Source organism: Penicillium antarcticum, assembly GCF_028974205.1.
Source record: "Penicillium antarcticum strain IBT 31339 chromosome Unknown utg000001l_segment0_segment0, whole genome shotgun sequence".
Lineage (NCBI taxonomy): Eukaryota > Fungi > Ascomycota > Eurotiomycetes > Eurotiales > Aspergillaceae > Penicillium > Penicillium antarcticum.
Window position 1 is genome coordinate 1085034 of NW_026695299.1, and position 17886 is coordinate 1102919.

At 49.3% G+C, this 17886-nt stretch overlaps 6 protein-coding genes across 6 annotated transcripts; 4 read left to right on the forward strand and 2 right to left on the reverse strand.

Annotated features, from left to right (window-relative positions):
- Nucleotides 1-1358: 1358 nt before the first annotated feature.
- N7508_000403 (putative C6 transcription factor) lies at nt 1359-3613 on the forward strand (the record flags this gene model as incomplete). The annotated part of the gene is made up of 6 exons (XM_058458488.1): nt 1359-1508; nt 1615-2286; nt 2339-2490; nt 2553-2729; nt 2791-3138; nt 3202-3613. 6 exons carry the CDS (start codon nt 1359-1361, stop codon nt 3611-3613), a joined length of 1911 nt encoding a protein of 636 aa, XP_058324710.1.
- A 1152-nt stretch (nt 3614-4765) lies between these two features.
- N7508_000404 (putative eukaryotic translation initiation factor 3 subunit EifCl) lies at nt 4766-6324 on the forward strand (the record flags this gene model as incomplete). The annotated part of the gene is made up of 2 exons (XM_058458489.1): nt 4766-5068; nt 5203-6324. 2 exons carry the CDS (start codon nt 4766-4768, stop codon nt 6322-6324), a joined length of 1425 nt encoding a protein of 474 aa, XP_058324711.1.
- An 841-nt stretch (nt 6325-7165) lies between these two features.
- Nucleotides 7166-8272, reverse strand: N7508_000405 (HesB/IscA family protein; the record flags this gene model as incomplete). The annotated part of the gene is made up of 2 exons (XM_058458490.1): nt 7166-7537; nt 7961-8272. The coding sequence occupies 2 exons, from the start codon at nt 8270-8272 to the stop codon at nt 7166-7168; spliced, it is 684 nt and encodes a 227-aa protein (XP_058324712.1).
- Nucleotides 8273-8566: 294 nt separating this feature from the next.
- bna5-1 (kynureninase) lies at nt 8567-12214 on the forward strand (the record flags this gene model as incomplete). Its single annotated transcript, XM_058458491.1, has 6 exons — nt 8567-8756; nt 8822-9165; nt 9234-9617; nt 9715-10198; nt 10637-10875; nt 10931-12214. 6 exons carry the CDS (start codon nt 8567-8569, stop codon nt 12212-12214), a joined length of 2925 nt encoding a protein of 974 aa, XP_058324713.1.
- A 1876-nt stretch (nt 12215-14090) lies between these two features.
- Nucleotides 14091-14756, reverse strand: N7508_000407 (ER membrane protein complex subunit 4; the record flags this gene model as incomplete). Its single annotated transcript, XM_058458492.1, has 3 exons — nt 14091-14166; nt 14218-14564; nt 14619-14756. The coding sequence occupies 3 exons, from the start codon at nt 14754-14756 to the stop codon at nt 14091-14093; spliced, it is 561 nt and encodes a 186-aa protein (XP_058324714.1).
- A 441-nt stretch (nt 14757-15197) lies between these two features.
- Nucleotides 15198-17776, forward strand: N7508_000408 (putative AP-2 adaptor complex subunit beta; the record flags this gene model as incomplete). The annotated part of the gene is made up of 5 exons (XM_058458493.1): nt 15198-15233; nt 15456-15716; nt 15773-16137; nt 16189-16617; nt 16669-17776. 5 exons carry the CDS (start codon nt 15198-15200, stop codon nt 17774-17776), a joined length of 2199 nt encoding a protein of 732 aa, XP_058324715.1.
- Nucleotides 17777-17886: the final 110 nt, after the last annotated feature.

Sequence of the window (17886 nt, forward strand, 5' to 3'; positions counted from 1 at the left end):
GGTACAAGGTTGATCCAAAGTACCGGTACGTCCACTTCATCTCTTGCCACTTGTACTCCGTATCACACCGTGTAGGAGCATGTCTCGTGGTCCCATCAACCAGTGTGTTGGAATTTGCCCATTCGTACGAACTGCAAACCTAGGATTCGTTTTCCTGACTCGTCTGGGTTGAAATCAAGATTGCTATATAGCAAGCTCTGCAGGTATCGCGCATTTGGCAGTGGTGAACGCAAACCGATTGCAACTGGAAAACAGTTGGTTTCCTGCACATGACCCAAGTGGAACTTTTGGAGGCCGTATCGGTGATTGGCCTGGAAACTTCACATCCATGTTTAGCAAGATACTCCGGTAAGCATCTTTAGGTCAGGCGTACATGAAACCTGTGAGTATCAATAAGTGCCTCTGTACAGGAGATATGCGATGCCCGAACCCAGCTAGAGGCACTGATAGGGCCAAGGGCACAAACAATGTGAAGCTGCGAAAACACAGTATGCGCTAGATTATGTTCACGTACTACGGGAGCGCATCAAATGAGCCACGGGGTGAGATTGGCTGTTGTGAGATCGATGACCGGTCGCAGTACCGAGCCCGACAAAGGCATCAAAACAGTATTGGGTACCACTGCCACGGGAACAGTCCCTTGTCGTCTGGTGTTGATGAATTTTGAGGTTCGTCATTTTTGTTTTCGCTTTTTCATTTTCCGAGTCCTTTGTTCCACTTCTTTGTTTCGAGGTCTTTCCATAGCTGCCCTGGACCTGCTGAATCTCACCATCTCTCATTTAGCCTCGTCTCGATAGGTCTTCCATTGCCCATCTGCATACCACCCATCCCAGATTGGCGAGCTGCTGTATCTCTAGTCCTCAAATCACTTGTGCATTCGACATTGGGCCACCGGGCTACCCTGGCTGTGTGACAGGCGTCGAACCCCCACCCCTTCTGTTTGCCAACGCGACCCCCTTGTTTCTGGGATCTTGTTATCTGCATGTCGACTTTGATCACTTCGACTGATTTCAGAACGGCTGGCTTTTCGTTTTGTCACACTCGTCATACATAACACAGCCGCCGCACCGAGCCATACTCGTCCTCACGACATGGCATTTTACACACCTTTTGATACTGAACCGGCGAGGCTCTGAAGAGACCGTCTTTAATGACACATAAGACGACGTGCAAGAAAAATAAAGGCGTGATTCGGCACCGGATTTGTTCGTCCTGACAACATTTTGCAAGAAAGAGCAACGGGTGTTGATTTTTATCACCATATTGCACCTGTCAAGACTTGGGCTTTGGCTTACCTAGCCTAGCCTGTTCGAAACAGAAACTTCTGCACATAACATCCCGCTGGGCTGATTTTGATCATGATCATGAGCCACCCAGACAACACGAAGTCACTACCGGCACTGGCTCCGGGGCCGCCACGAATAAGTGCTCCTCATACTTCCACGGGTGTCAGCAGACCAAAGAAGAACTCCACGGCGTGTTTAGCCTGCAAGGCGGCAAAGAGAAAGGTAAGCTGGTTCTCCGCTTGCTTTCATTCGAGACTCGTCCCGGGATATTCATGAAAAACACCCAAATCGATGGAATTTGCTAATCGTAATTTGCACTTCTGTTTAGTGTTCTGGACCACCCGGTAAATGCAAGGCCTGTAGTGCCTCCAACCTCGAATGCCTATTTGATCCGAGTCGAGACCTTAGGCGCAAGGTAGCCGTGAAGCGCACAATCCAAGAACTGACCGATCACAAAGACCTGTTAAATGTTCTGTTAGACACAATCCGATCAGCTGATCAATTCGATTGCGACAAGGTTGTGGGCATCATTCGAAACAGTGTCTCAAAGGAAGAAGTCGCCCGCGTTCTCGGAAGTCCTGCCACCAAGTTTGAAGACAGCCATGGGGCTAATGCCCTGGCGATCTTGGATGATCAAGACTATCCCGTGGAACCTTTAAAAACTGGAACGAGACGGGCCTCAGATCCTCGCCACATAACAAGCTCTCCAGAAGAGATACATGTCGAATTTCCTCAACAACCAGCAGTCAGCTCTTACGCACGTATCACACTGGAAAGCCTGTGTGATATACCGCTGTTCGAGGTGCAGGCCAAGCCGTGGACGCAAGTCACGGACGATGACTATTTGGTCTCCCACCTTGTTTCGCTTTACTTCACCTGGGATCATCCATGCTCTCAGTTCCTTGACCAGGGTGCTTTTATCGCGCATATGCGGCGCGGAAACCTGAACTCGGAATTCTGTGCACCTATCCTTGTCAACAGTCTTTTATCAATGGCCAGTGTATGATGCAGTTGCCCTATTTCTGAGATTGTCATGTTTCTGACCCCAGTAGGCCTATTCCGATAGCCCTGATGTCCTTTCAAATCCCGGAAATGCATTTTCACGAGGCCGAAGTTTCTTTTGTGAAGCAGAAAGATTGTGGAAAGCCGAAAAAGGTCGCGCGAATTTGACAAACATCCAAGCTTTGCTTTTGATGTGCTGTGTGTATGTGGCCCATTCATCGGTAGAATAGTTGTTTTGATGAGAAAGACTGATTGTATTGGTAGGCTCAAATTCCAGGGACAAGTTCAACAAGGTTGGTTGATGCTTCGGCAGGCTGTTCGCTTGGCTGAGGAAATGGGACTCCTCGATGTCTCCACATTGTCTCGACCTAAAAACAAGATGCTGCCTGAGATTGAACGTGTTCGTACAATCACTGCTTGGGGAATTTCCCACTTGAGCTCGTAAGTAACACCTTCGGCCCAGAGACTCATGGATAAAAGCAGCGACTAACAGTTCCCGCAGGGAATTGTCACTGGAGCTGCAGTGGGTTCCTGCCATAGTGTACCCGGCATTGGATATCAAGCTATGTGGCGACCAGGATTTTGACTGGACCCCATATCCTCGCTCAAACCAAATTACATATGACAAAAGACCAGCATGCCTTCCAGGTGTTCGGGAAGGAATGGCCCAGATCACCAAGGTCTTAATCGATGTCCAGAACCTTATTTTCCAAAAAGGTCGGGGTACCGCCTTTGAAGAGTTATGGAGACAGGCTGAGGGTCCATTCGATCGGTTGACTGCTTGGCTAGGACGTTGGCCTCAGGTGATTGAATTGGAGCGTGAACCCATTCCACAAGTTCTCCTCATGCGGTAAGCTCTTTCTGTTCACTCACGTTAGAGCCTGTTCCCTATGCTGATATTTTCTTTTCAAAGAGTCAAATGCCTTCACACCATCATGTCCCTCTTTGATATCCTGAATGACCCTCGTCAGCCACGACTCCTGCAACAGGCCTGGTATTACCAGATCAATGCCGCTGAGGAGATGGCGCAATGTCTTCGTATATACCGCGAGTCGTACGGTCTCAAGCACATACCCAGTCAAATGGTTGATGCCACCCAGACAGGCCTTCGGATTCTAGCTTGCCAGCTGGATGACAGTGACGAACTAAGACAAGCATTTGTTGAGCTCAGTCGATTTGGCACCGCTCTCAGCAAAAGGTTCAAGCGAACAGCTGACAAAATCCATGAGATTCGTGCCCAGACACTAAGCCAAAACCTCAAGCTACCGTCCGAGGCCGTTGCACTGTTCGATGACCCAGAGCACTGGGAGGGACGTGAGGCGTGAGCCTCAGTGTGGTCCGTGTAAATGCCTATTTGTATCACGAAATAATGCCGGCAGAAAATATATTGTTTTTTGATGTTGCTGGCGGTGCAGACTTGACGACGCGAAAGGAAAATGTGAATCATGAGGGCGACACCAATACAATCAAAGAGAGTGATAATATGGTGTTGACCGAAAAGTGACTGGAGGCTAGCGCGCAAGCTCCGACGAAGATGTTGAAACTCCCCAGACAGTGTTATAAGTGACCAATGTCATGAATTTGGTCCTTGGTACCTACCGTTGGTGTTGGCCAGTGTGAGCCGTCTCTTCTTCCCTGGCTTCAAGGTCGAATACCAAGACATGTCACCATGTAGGCTTGAATGAGTGGTATTGAAAGGGAGGGCAAAGTGGTCTTTCCTCAAGGCTAGTGGTTAGCTTGTTCTGTAGTTGCAGCAAGGATGTCTGGCCGATGTCTCTTTCCCGCTTTGCGGAGCTGAGCCGGAAACAACACCCGGATGTCTTCTTGAGAAGTTACACTGCATTTCCATTGAGCAGAAAATGTAATTCCAAGCGCGTTGCAGGGAATATGACGAGAGGTGAAGGAGGATGTTTCAAGGCTGGTACTTCGAAGGCGACTTTGTTGTGCCACCGCCGCCGGCGATTCTCCGCCTACATATCACACCCAGCCGTGGAATGAAGAATAGTCAAATAGTAGAAGTGGGAGGATCGATTAAAGTCAAATAGAAGCGCAAGTTTAGAGGGTATATATGGAGGAATACCAGGTTATTGATGTTTAGGTAGCTTCGAAGTGTCAGACCGTTTGTGTGATGCTAGTTTATAGTATCGAGTCGGATGCAATATTTGCAAAATATAGATATCTCTCTCTATTGAAACTGTACACTCCCTCTAGCAGTTCAAGCACCTACATTCTTCTTTTGATACATCTGAATCCGAAATAAACATACAAACCCAAGCATACAAACCCTGGAGTAAAGACTGCTTACTCATCCCGATAACAGATAAGCAAACACTGAGGTTAGCGAAAACCCTCACAAAATTCGTCTTTGGCAAATCGCACACGCCGACGCCCCCGACCCCTCCCCACCCCCCTCCCTTTGCCGTCTCATCTCGGCTTCTTCTTCGATTTTTATCCTTCTCTTTCCTCCCATACCCAATATGTCCTACGACGAGCGCGCCAATGCGCGCCCCAACCTGAACGATGAGTCCGACGTTGAGGAGGAGGCTATGGTCAACGACTACCGTGAGCAGGTCAACTTCGACGATGGCATGAGCGAGCTCGACCGCACGACATCCAACGGTGGTGCCGGCCAAGATCTCCAGGCTCAGCTGGCTGCCGCTGCTACCCCGCTGGAATACCAGGCGACTCTCGAGACCAAGTTCGCCAGCTACGACAACTACTGCAGTCTCTTCCACTACATTCTGAACTCGGATGGCCCCGTGGACTTGGAGGTTCCTTCGGTAGGTGGTCCACCTCACCGACCATTGTTGAATGCCATGAATGAAACGAATTGCTTGGCATTTGTGGAATCAACAGGTTAAGCTATTCTTGAAAGGGAAAACGTATAACTAACGATACCATTCTTCATTATCAGTACTACTGGGCTTGGGATGTTATTGATGAGTTCATCTACCAATTCGAATCTTTCTGCCGCTACCGGAACCGCGTGGCTTGCGGTGGAGTTAACGAGGAGGAGGCCCAGCTTCTCCGCGAGAACCCGAACACATGGGGCTGCTACTCAGTGCTGAACGTGCTGTACTCCCTCATCCAGCGCTCGCAGATCAACGAGCAATTGGCTGCCACAAAGCGCGGAGATGACCCTCTTACCGTCGCCGGCGAGTACGGCTCCCGCCCTCTGTACAAGATGCTCGGATACTTTTCGATCATCGGTCTGCTGCGCGTGCACTGCCTGCTCGGTGACTTCAGTTTGGCCCTGAAGACCCTCGACGACATCGAGATGAACAAGAAGGCTATGTTCGCCCGCGTGATGGCCGCCCACTTCACCACCTACTACTACGTGGGCTTCTCCTACATGATGATGCGTCGCTACGGTGATGCCATCCGCATGTTCAGCCACATCCTCGTGTATGTGTCTCGGACAAAGAACTTCCAGAAGGGCGGCAACAACTACGACGCCATTGCCAAGAAGAACGACCAGATGTACGCCTTGATCGCCATCTGTGTCGCTCTCCACCCCACCCGTCTGGATGACACCATCCACTCCGCTCTGCGCGAGAAGTACGGCGAGCAGTTCTACCGTATGCAGAAGGGTGGGCCCGAGGCCCTCCCCGTCTTCGAGGAGCTCTTCCGCTCCTCTTGCCCCAAGTTCATCAACCCTACTCCTCCCGACTTCGACAACCCCGCCTCCAATGTCGACCCCGTGGACCACCACACTGCCATCTTCATGGACGAGGTCAAGAACACTCTCTTCAACCCCACCATCCGCTCCTATCTCAAGCTCTACACCACCATGGACCTCAAGAAGCTTGCCGGTTTCCTCGAGGTGTCCCCCGAGCAGCTCCGCTCTTGGTTGCTGGTTAACAAGCAGCGCAGCCGCCAGATCCGCTGGGTCGAGGGTGGTCTGCTGGATGGCGAGCCCGCCATTGCCAACGACCTCGACTACGCTCTTGAGGACGACCTGATCCACGTTAGCGAGACCAAGGCCGGCCGCCGTCTGGTCGACTGGTACCTGCGCAACCTAGCCCGCGTCTACTAAGCGGTGTCTCATAAGTGTGCCGAGAGTTGAAAAGAAAAAAGCGAAGAGCGGTGAGAGCCTTCTGCTTACAAGAAGAGGAACGGACATGACTTGAGATGAATTTCTTTCTTTTTCTCTGCCGACTTTGTGTTTTCATTTCCAATATTATACTCATTGCCCCTCCCCTGTTGCCCTGTTAACGGATCCCACAACTCCCATTTCTCCGTTTCTTGTTTACTTTTTTTGTTCGAGTGTCATCTGTCCCGTGGACCTGAAGGAGCTAAGGCTTCTTGGTCGGTTCAAAATCAAGTTGGATTATCGCAATTTCTTTGGTGGGCGTCCGCTGTTTCATGTGTTGTCCTGGTCTTGCTGTCTCTGTCTCTTTGAAGACAGTGTGGTTTACACAGCAGGGAGAGTATTTGTGTCAGGTAGAGAAAAAAGCAGTTACTTGATGAAGCAATAGATCAACGAGATACTCTACATACACCCGCCCTGTCCATTCTAGTTATTAACTTGGGTACCTGCTTGATCACTTCATGATCATACAAGACCGAGACTTAGGGTTACAGCTACATGTAGTCTATCGTGGCAACCCGAAATCAACAACTTCTTCAGTGAACATCTTTGCCACCTTAGGATTTGTCAACGTGTCTGAATAAGGCATAGCAACGCTATATATATTCCACGTTCCGTCAGCCTCATGCCAAGCTCTATATACATTGACAAACCCAAGACCACATCCAAATAAACATGAATATATAAGAGAAGAGGGGTATAGCATGCAATTAAACTACCTATCCGGTGAACAGTATGCAATATGATTTACATGAAGGCAAAAAAAATCTCCCAACAACCTCCCCAATCAATCACTGACATCAAAGCTAGTACCGCAACCGCAATTGCTTGTAGCACGGGGGTTATCAACGATCTTGAATTGACTTCCGATCAACTCGGTGGTATAATCCACAGTACTGCCATGCAGCAGCTCGAGCGAGGGCTCATCCATAACAACCTTCGCATCACCGGCTGATTCTGCTGCACCCTCTGAGGCATCGGGCTCGCCTTGGAAGATCGTGTCTTCTTCTGGATCGATCTTGGAGGCGCCCTCCAGGGACATCATATATTGGAAACCGTGGCATCCACCACTGGTAACTGTGATGCGGAGGTGGTGGTAGGGGTTCTCTTCTTTTATGGCGGAGGGAGAGGTGGTTGGGTCTGTGATTTCGCGGAGACGCTGTGCTGGGTTAGCTTGGTCTTCGACAGTACATCGACTTGGAGACAACATTGAAACGACGAAAAAGAACACAATCGCAGCAGGAATGCACGAGCTGAAAAAAAAAAAAAAAATACATGCAACAGTGAGGATTCGCTAGTGGTCACCCACCTAACTACTAACTCACCGGCGTGTGGCTTAAGTACGGCTGAGCGGACGGGAAGCCCTGTTCTCCACACCCTGTGGTCGCATGTACTTGAAAGAGCAGCTGGAGAGTAGATAGCGCGGGTATCTGGCCGTCCACTCCAAGTGAAGTAAGTGACCAGAGCACCAAACACTTTCCCGAGGCAGCTCAGACGGCTTCCAGAAGACCCAGCACACGCCTTGCAGTATATAAAAAAAAGCAAAAGCAAACATATTGCAAAAAAACCATCATAAACGTACCTCTACAGCCCGTGGCGAAATGGCAATCTCAAGTGGTTCCCCGTCATCTCCGGTTCTCGGATTTTGCGTGACCGTGGTGGCCGGGCGAATGGAGGAGGATGAAAATTCAACGTAGCGCTGGCGGAGGGAGCGAGAAATCGGGGAGCGTCCAACAAAGCCTCGAATAAATGGTGCAGTGGCTGTCCGGCGAGAAAGGAATTGGCCGTCGGAGAATGCGGAGAGGCAAGCCGGACGAGAAGTTGAGAACAGGCGGCAAGCTGGGGCTTGCGAGAGCCGCCGAGCAGCTGTGGATGATAAGAGAGAGCGGGGCATGGTATGATGTGGTTTTATATAGAATATGTGGAAGAGAGAGGCTCAAGAAGAAAGGTCGATGTGCTTAGATATCAAATCATCCCATTCCTGATTGCTTCTTAGTCATTTCGGCAGTGACGCCATTGGTCAGAACTGGTCGGAGCAGGGTGGCAGAATATGTCTTGATCGGGAAGGGATCGTCGAATGGTGGGGGACTGCAGGCAGTTGCACGTCTGCAAGCCTCAATAACTGCAGCTTACAGGTGTAAGTGACGATATCAGGTTGATCTACCTGTTCCAATCTGGATTCGCAGCCATGGGTTCCAGACAGCACGTTCGGGATATTAAAAGCGGTCCTCCGCTGCACTACACGGATGATATCAGATCATACAAGAAAGAGTATGCTGAGGCTCTCGATGCACAAGATCCACTCCGATCTTTTCGGAATGAGTTTATCATTCCGTCTAAAAAGGATTTGAAGAGGAAGACACTCGCGGTTGATGAGGGTGAGTATTAGAATTCGACCTTCGACCATCTATTCTGAATTTCAAATTTGCTGACTTCTCAGTAGGCAATGAAGAATCAGACCCAAGATGCATTTACTTCTGTGGCAACTCCTTGGGAGTTCAACCTCACAGCACTCGCAGGTATATTGAGCAGTATCTACGAGCTTGGGCAACCAAGGGCGTGACCGGGCACTTTGTGCCGCATGAAGATGAACTACTGCCTCCTTTCGTTGACGTGGACACCGCAGGTGCCAAACTTATGGCCCCTGTCGTAGGTGCTTCTCAAAGTGAAGTGGCAGTGATGGGTACCTTGACTGCCAATCTACATCTGTTAATGGCAAGCTTCTACCGTCCAACAAAAGAGAAGTTCAAAATCATCCTGGAGGGCAAGGCCTTCCCCAGTGATCATGTATGTTGACAGCCGTAGCCACCTATGATACTCATTGGCTCTTTATTCGTACTGACACCGATACCTAGTATGCAGTCGAGTCTCAAATCCGTCATCACAACTTTCACCCAAAGGAGGCCATGGTTTTGATTGAGCCCGAGAGTCTCGATAAGCCTACACTCCGTACGGAACAAATCCTTCAAGTTATTGATGACAATGCTTCCAATACGGCACTTGTACTCCTCTCGGCTATTCAGTTCTACACGGGACAATACTTTGACATCGAACGGATCACAGCACACGCTCACTCAAAGGGAATAATGATCGGTTGGGACTGTGCTCACGCCGCGGGCAACGTGGATCTTCAACTTCACGATTGGAACGTGGACTTTGCAGCCTGGTGCAACTACAAGTATCTCAATAGTGGACCGGGTGGAATGGCTGGTATATTTGTCCATGAGCGCCACGGCCGCGTGGATGAGAAGCAACCTGACAGCGACGATACATTCCGTCCTCGATTCTCTGGCTGGTGGGGGGAGACATCAAAACACGCTTCAATATGGAAAATAGTACGTAAGGTTGTATTGGTATGCAGGATCCAAGACTAACAAATTAGAATTCCAACCACAACCCGGAGCGGCTGGTTTCCAGCTATCAAATCCCTCTGTTCTGGACATCAATGCTGTCGTCGCATCCCTCGAGATTTTCAATCGGGCAACAATGAAAGAGATCCGACAAAAATCGTTGAACATCACAGGTTACCTGGAACACCTGTTACTCAAATATCCTCTGGATGCGCCACCAGAAGATAAGCCCTTTACCCTTATCACACCCTCAAACCCAACCGAGAGAGGTGCTCAGCTCAGTCTACGTCTCCAGCCAGGATTGTTAGATCATGTGCTACATCAGTTGGAGGAGAACGGTGTGGTAATTGACGAGAGGAAGCCAGACGTCGTGAGAGTTGCCCCTGCACCGTTGTACAACACCTATGCCGAAGTATGGGAATTCTCTCAAATATTCTTGCAGGCGTGCAAAGATGCAGTCAAAGCTCGTGGTTAGTCGCATTCGGCCTATACATCGGACATAAGCCCAATCTCCGAGACCGTTTCTCCGGAGAAATGGAAGGATTTTCATAGTGCAGGTACATGTAGCACGACTCCATATTCAAGCTGAGCAAAGAAATACAATCAGATCCTCAAATTACGACAGTCACACTGCTTATATCATATTGTATCCCATTGCTTAAAAGAACGCCTTCGGTGCTGATCGGCTCAATCCGCCGATAAGCGTCCAAAAGCAAAGCTTCGGCTTCTCGGCACCCATTTATTAACTCCGCAATTAAATGGCCAAGCTATGGGCCCCTCCACATGGGGGATAGTGGAAAAAAAAGCAACATGACTTTTGATTCCGTTAACCCACATCTCTCTGGGGCATATCTCCTGGTGGTTGGTTGCAACCTCCACGTCTGCCATGACGGAAAAGGAAATACAAGAACCCTCTGCGCAAGACCCAGAATCGCAGCCGAAGGCAGCAACTGAAATCAGAGATGTCACTGATGTCGACTATTCGGTCTTCACTGATAGCCAGCGGCGCTATATCGTCTTTATGGCGTCATGGGCTGGCTTTTTCTCGCCCGTCTCGTCTCAGATCTATTTTCCCGCTTTGAACACTTTAGCGAAGGATCTTCATGTGTCTAATTCCTTGATCAATCTGACTTTGACAAGCTATATGGTGGATCTTCCTATCCTTTTATGTTTTTACTATGTGGTAACTGACTAGACCACAGATATTTCAAGGACTGTCACCCATGTTCATTGGTGATTTTGCAGACAAGGCTGGACGACGACCTGCATACTTTGTTTGCTTCACTATATATATCGCAGCTAATATCGGACTTGCTTTGCAGAGTAACTATGCAGCTCTTTTCGTGCTCAGATGTCTGCAGAGTGCAGGTAGCAGTACCACCATCGCCCTTTCATCTGGCGTGGTTTCCGATGTGGCCACTGCATCTCAACGAGGCTCCTACATGGGGTTCGTGACTGCTGGATCCCTAATGGGACCCTCAGTAGGACCAGTGATTGGTGGTTTACTATCTCAATACCTGGGGTGGCGCGCCATCTTCTGGTTTTTGACCATCTTTGCTGGTGCGTTCATGGTGCCCTTCCTGGTCTTCTTCCCAGAAACAGCTCGTGGCATTGTCGGTAATGGATCACTGCCTCCTCAAAAATGGAACATGTCCCTGATCAGCTACCTCAAAATGAGGAAAGCCTGTAAAGACGGGATTGTTCCTCCTACCAATGCCTCAAAGCAAAAACTCAAGTTCCCAAATCCTTTTCAGACACTCGCCATTGTCTTCCAAAAAGATACAGGTATCATTCTTTTCTGCAATGCCATTCTTTTTGCAGGATTCTACGATGTCAGCGCAACCATTCCTTCCATCTACAATGAGCTCTATGGTCTGGACGATCTCCAAGTCGGTCTCTGCTACATTCCATTTGGCCTCGGTGCTACCATCGCTTCAATCGGGAATGGCAAGTTCCTGGACTATAATTACCGCCGCCTCGCAAAGCAACTGAACTTCCCCTTAATCAAAAACCGCCACACCGACCTACGGAACTTCCCCATTGAAAAGGCTCGCTTGCAGATTGCATTCCCTCTTCTCGCATTGGGAAGTCTCAGCGTCCTTGTCTTCGGTTGGTTTTTGAACTATGGAATTCATCTTGCCGCGCCAACATGTATCCTGTTCCTCATGGGATTGACTTTGACGGGTGCATTCAATACTATCAGTACACTACTGGTGGATCTATACCCGACACAAGCGGCCAAGGCCACTGCTGCTAATAATTTTGGGCGTTGTTTGTTAGGTGCTGGTGCTACGGCGCTGATTGATCCTATGCTTTCGGCTATGGGTCGGGGCTGGTGTTTTACTTTCATTGCGCTTGTCATGCTGGCTACGACGCCACTGCTTATTATTGTTATTCAGAGGGGACCTCAATGGCGCGAGGAGCGTCGTTTGAAGGAGGAAGCTAAGAAGATTGGGAGTGAGGGTGCACTAACAAGTGAGAAGTGACAACTTTTTCTTTCGAATTAGGCAGCTGATTCGCTCAATACAATAGTAAACAAACCCTGAAATGCTATCTCGAAGTGTCATGTCAACTTTTTTCTTGGCACATAACTTATCCAAATCTACCTAAATCTCCGTCGACAGGAGGCAAACCAAAGGAACACGCAACTCAAAAAGTGTGAATCATGAAGCTGAAAATTCAGACTCCTATCCACACAACTCTATCTCATCTTTCAGCTCGTACATCGTCAATGCATGTCGCCCATTGGCCTTTAAAAGCTGGATCGTCTCATTCACTGCTCGAATCTCTTCCGTCGCTTTGTCGTCCGCTGCTTTGCAAACAGTCTCTAGCTATCTGCCTAACAACATGCGGTCCTTCGCCTGTGATTTCAAAAGGTCTTTCTGAAAAGTCAAGCCCTTCAGATCTGCAGACCATTCCGAACTTGTTGAACATGTTACCAGGCTTTCATGTTGTCATTATTCTGGAATATCGATAATAACTCCTTCGCTAATGACTCCGTGAACCCTTTCTTTTCTTTCAACTTTGGAAGTTCTTCGATATGTTTCAGGACTCCTCCTATTCGGTTTGGGAAGCGCTCTTCTACCGATAGAGGACGGTCCTTGCCCTTTTCGTCTGTCCCATTTCCGGAAAGGCCTTGCGTCTTTCCTGCTCGAGATCACGAAGATGGTTCAAATATTTCTTTCATGAGAGCATCATACGTCTTTAGAAAGTTGACGTCAATTTTGAGCTCTAATGCGAGCACTGGGCTAGTGGGATACTATCCCAAAGACCGAATCAACGCTTGCATGCTTAAGGAGACTGCCATTCACTCATCACTTTGCGCTTGTAGTCAATAAGCCGGATGAACCGACCATCGAGATCCTCGTATGCATCAAAAGCGCCATACAATGCGTTTCTTGCAATGGCTACACAAGAAAAGGCAAAGAGATCTGCGATGGTCGATTCATATTCTTCCTTTGTTTTGCGAAACTTTGTCGGTCACATGTGGTCGACAATTGGATTATCGTCGCACCGTTAGAGTAGAGCTGCCGCCTTTTCGTCGATGGTGGTAGGTAAAGCTGCCTCGGACAGACGGTTATATCTCACAACCACGTCCGAGATGGTTTTCGCTGTGAGATGCGCGGCATATTCAGAAAAGTAATGGTCACCACTAGCTGTCTCGTACTCTTCGAGAATCATCTGTTTTGATCCAGCGAGACAATTTCATGGCCCTCCTTGAGAGAGCCACTTCACATTTTGCCTGAAGCCTTTTGCTTAACTTCAGCCATCCCCTCCCTTCTTCGGGTTGCCAGAAATCGTCTTTGGGAATTGAGCCTGGGGCTTTGATGGCATCTTCACTTGCCTGTGCGCTTTCGATCGCAGATTCTTCCTTTGTGAAAGTATCTTTGGTCATATCTCAGCCCATTTTGACGAGAAAAATGTAGGGGTAGAAACAATAGAAAATAGAAGAGTTGGTTGTGAACGAATATTTCGAAGATCTAAGAAGCCACGAGGCCCCTGATTTCTTATAAATACATCTTGGCTTCGCCTCTCGTCCAACGCTACATGTACTTGGGAATGACGATCGAGATGCATATATCTGCAGAATGAAAAGGACCGGTTTCTGCAGCGTAGCGGATCCTGGCGCCGATCCTGGCCGATGAACGCCTTGCGTCTAACTAGATTTTGGCCAGTGTTTGGCAAATCTTATGTTCAATATAACCATGATCAGTATCTATATGTTCACGCCCATTGAAGGTTAGAACATGTATTGCATGCTTATAGAGCTGATACTACACCAGGCAGAAGGTCACGATATGAAAGGTTCTCATCTGCATTTCAATCTGCCTAATCCAAACAGCATCTCAATATCATATTATATCACCTGAAAGCAAAATGGGCATGCTCCAAGGGTTGACGTTCCGACTCCCACGCTAGCCAATCCGATCTCGTGGTTCTAGCCGTATATGTTAGCAATGAACGACATCGACGAAGGAGGCAAACTAACGGCAATAGACCCATCGCATTAACCTTCCAAATTCCTAATGCCAACAATAGCAGCTGCATCAACATGTAGACAATCTTCACTCCTAGCAGACGTGAATGTGTCGACTCGGTCTCGTACTTGGCGAACGCCGCGTTGGTATTAATCAAGCCCTGAATAGGACCCTTGAACAGCATCATAACCATCATAATGCTGAAAATCTGAAGGCTGTTGCCGGACATGTACATCATGATGGCGTTCATCGGGATCTGCTTGGACGGGGCGATGGCGATCTCCCATGCCTTCTTCATCTTAAGCGCATCGGTATCTTCGGGTTTCTTGGCTGTAGCCTGTTGCTGCTGCTGTTGGCGCTAGGAGAATCCGTGTTAATAGCTTCGTTCCCTATTTCCATAGGGGTGTCTCACCTGCTTGCCTCCCCGGCTGCTCGAGAATCCTGGAGGGTCTGGAATACTAGATGCGGCCTTTGAAGGGCGCGGCATCGGGGAGTTGAGCGCAACAACCCATTGTGGAGGAGGGGGTGGCGGCAAAGGTGTTTGTGACATGATGTTCGAGGTGGTGTGGGGAGAGGAAAGAGAACGGGAGATGTTCCAGTGAGTCTTTCCTCCGCAGTGCCCACTCCGCCTTCCGACAATTCTCCTTTCTCTCTCCCACTCTTCAATCTCAGTTCTCTCAATTCTTCTAATTCTTGCAGTTTGCGTTACTTCTAATGTCCAGTCAATGACCTTGTCTGCCGAGTTTCCCGAACGCGCAGTGGTGCAGTGAATACGCATTCGGTCTCACCCTTTTCGGTCCCTTCCACGAAACGCCCCTCGAACCTTTTTGAGCTCGATTTCGCACCTCTTTTACTTCCGTTTCATTGACGATCGCCTCGATATCACATGTGATTGTTCGCACGGTGACTAGACAAGAGCCTAAATCCGCCGAATCCGCACCTACAGCCCGCGCTTAGCAGTCCCTAAACGCTATTCGCTCATATCGCAGCCATGAGTTCTGGGGGAGACGCGAAGTTGTTCGCCAGGGTACGTTAGCTCCTGTCTGATCGGCTGATCCTTTTCTTTCCCCCCGCATTCTTCTTTCTGTCCCCTCGTTCTGGCTCGGGCATTTGCTTGCAGCTTGCTTCCCTTGCTTTTGGTGTACCCCTGTGATATTCTGCATGAACTCGCACTGTTTCATATTTCCTCATGTTTCTCGCGGTTGCTCCTTTTGCTCCAACATATGGCTCACGCTCTTCAAATCAACAGGGGAAGGTCGCGGAGCTGCGGCTGGAGCTCAATAGTGGCGGCAAGAAAGACAAGAACTACTCTGCCAAGAAGATCGCCCTCAAGAAGATTGTCGCCAACATGACCATGAGCAATAACGATATGGTAGCCTTGTTCCCGGACGTTATCGGCTGTATGAATCTGCCCAGTTTGGAGATCAAGAAGATGTGCTTCTTGTTCTTGGTCAACTACTCGAGAATGAAGCCAGAGGTCGCATTGAAGGCACTTCCGATCTTGGTCGATGTAAGACCCTGATATCGGCAAGAGAACATGGACTTGAGCTGACAGGTGACCTACAGGATATGGCCGATAACAACCCACTTGTGCGCGCGCTTGCACTACGGACCATTTCATATGTACATGTTCGCGAGTTCGTCGAAGCAACCTTCCAGCCTCTCAAACGCCTAATGCAAGACAACGACCCTTATGTCCGCAAGACGGCCGCTTTCTGCGTCGCCAAGCTTTATGAACACGATAAGAAGATGGTGGAGAACTCGGATCTGATCGATCGACTTAATCGCATGTTGAAGGATGAGAACCCAACTGTCGTGTCCAGCGTTTTGGCTTCGCTGGTAGACATTTGGGGCCGCAGTGAGTCGATCTCTCTCACTATCGACTATGTCAGCGCTTCGAAACTGGTATCTATTTTGGCAGACTGCTCCGAGTAAGAACTTTCCATCCACCTGCAGGAATAGATGTACTAACAGCTGCTCAGGTGGGGTCAAACCTACATTCTTGAGGCATTAATGGCATACGTGCCCCAAGATGCCGCGGAAGCACTTCTGCTAGCAGAGCGGATTGCTCCACGTCTCTCACATCAAAATTCGGCCGTTGTTCTCACTTCTTGCCGAGTCATCCTTTACCTCATGAACTACATCTCTGGTGAAAAACACATCACCTCCTTATGCAAGAAGCTATCCCCGCCTCTCGTTACATTGCTTTCAAAGCCCCCAGAGGTTCAGTACCTGGCCCTGCGAAATGCTATTCTAATTCTTCAGAAGAGGCCCGAAGTCTTGCGGAACGATATTCGCGTATTCTTCTGTAACTACAACGACCCTATCTACGTCAAAGTGACCAAGTTGGAATTGATGTTCATGCTCACCACAAAAGATAACATTGGCGTGGTCTTAGCAGAACTTCGCGAGTGAGTATATCCCAATCTTCAAATTGGGTTACGTGCTGATGGTGTTTGCAGATATGCCACTGAAATTGATGTGCACTTTGTGCGCAAGGCTGTTCGGGCCATTGGAAAACTGGCGATTAAGATCGAGTCTTCTGCAAAGCAGTGTATCGATACATTATTGGAGCTGGTCGACGCCAAGATCCCGTACATTGTTCAGGAGGCAACTGTGGTGATTCGCAACATTTTCCGCAAGTACCCCAACCAGTACGAGAGCATTATCAGTCACGTTCTCCGTAACATCGATGATCTCGACGAACCCGAGGCGAAGGCAGCTGTCATCTGGATTATTGGCCAATATGCAGACCGCATTGATAATTCCGATGGTCTCCTTCAGGATTATCTGGCTACCTTCCATGACGAAACGGTTGAAGTACAGCTGGCCCTGCTTACGGCTACCGTCAAATTATTTATCCAACGGCCTACCAAGGGCCAACAGCTTGTCCCACAAGTACTAAAGTGGTGCACAGAGGAAACGGATGACCCAGATCTCCGTGACCGTGGTTACATGTACTGGCGTCTACTGTCCACCGACCCAGCCACCGCCAAGCAAGTCGTCATGGGTCAAAAGCCCCCGATCACAGCTGAAAGCGAAAAGTTGGATCCCCGCACTCTGGAGGAACTCTGTCTAAACGTCGGCACGCTCGCCACCGTCTATCTCAAGCCCATCCACCAAGTCTTCCGCGCGGCCCGCCCTCGCCGCCTCTTACCCAGCCCAGCCTTGCAGCGTTCCCCCGTCGAGGACGGCACAGGCAACATGTTGGACTACAACCCTCCAACCGCAAACATGCCCGCTGCATCAACCAGCAACAGCGGCCTCGCCACAATCACCACGACAGGCGACCCCATCACCCCAGTCAACGCTCCTCCCCCTCCCAATCTCCCAATTCCTGCTCCCAATTCTGTAGCAGCCTCCGGTCCCAGCAATATGAATGAGGCAGCCGATGCAGCCGACGCCTACTTCAGCGGCATTGGATCTCAACAGATGGCCTCGCTGGATCTGGGTGATGTTGGTGGTGGAGGTATGCCTCAATCGCAGTATGTCGTGACTCAGAACCAGCAGCAGGTTTATCAGCCGCATTTGGCTGGTGGAGCTGCTACGGGTGAGCTTTTGTTGTTATAATCCACCTTGACGTTGTGGAGGGGTGTAATTGTACATGTAGATAGAACACGGGTTCTGTGTGGTCTGCGCCTAGTAATTAAGATTATTTTTGTCTACCATTTTGGAAAAGA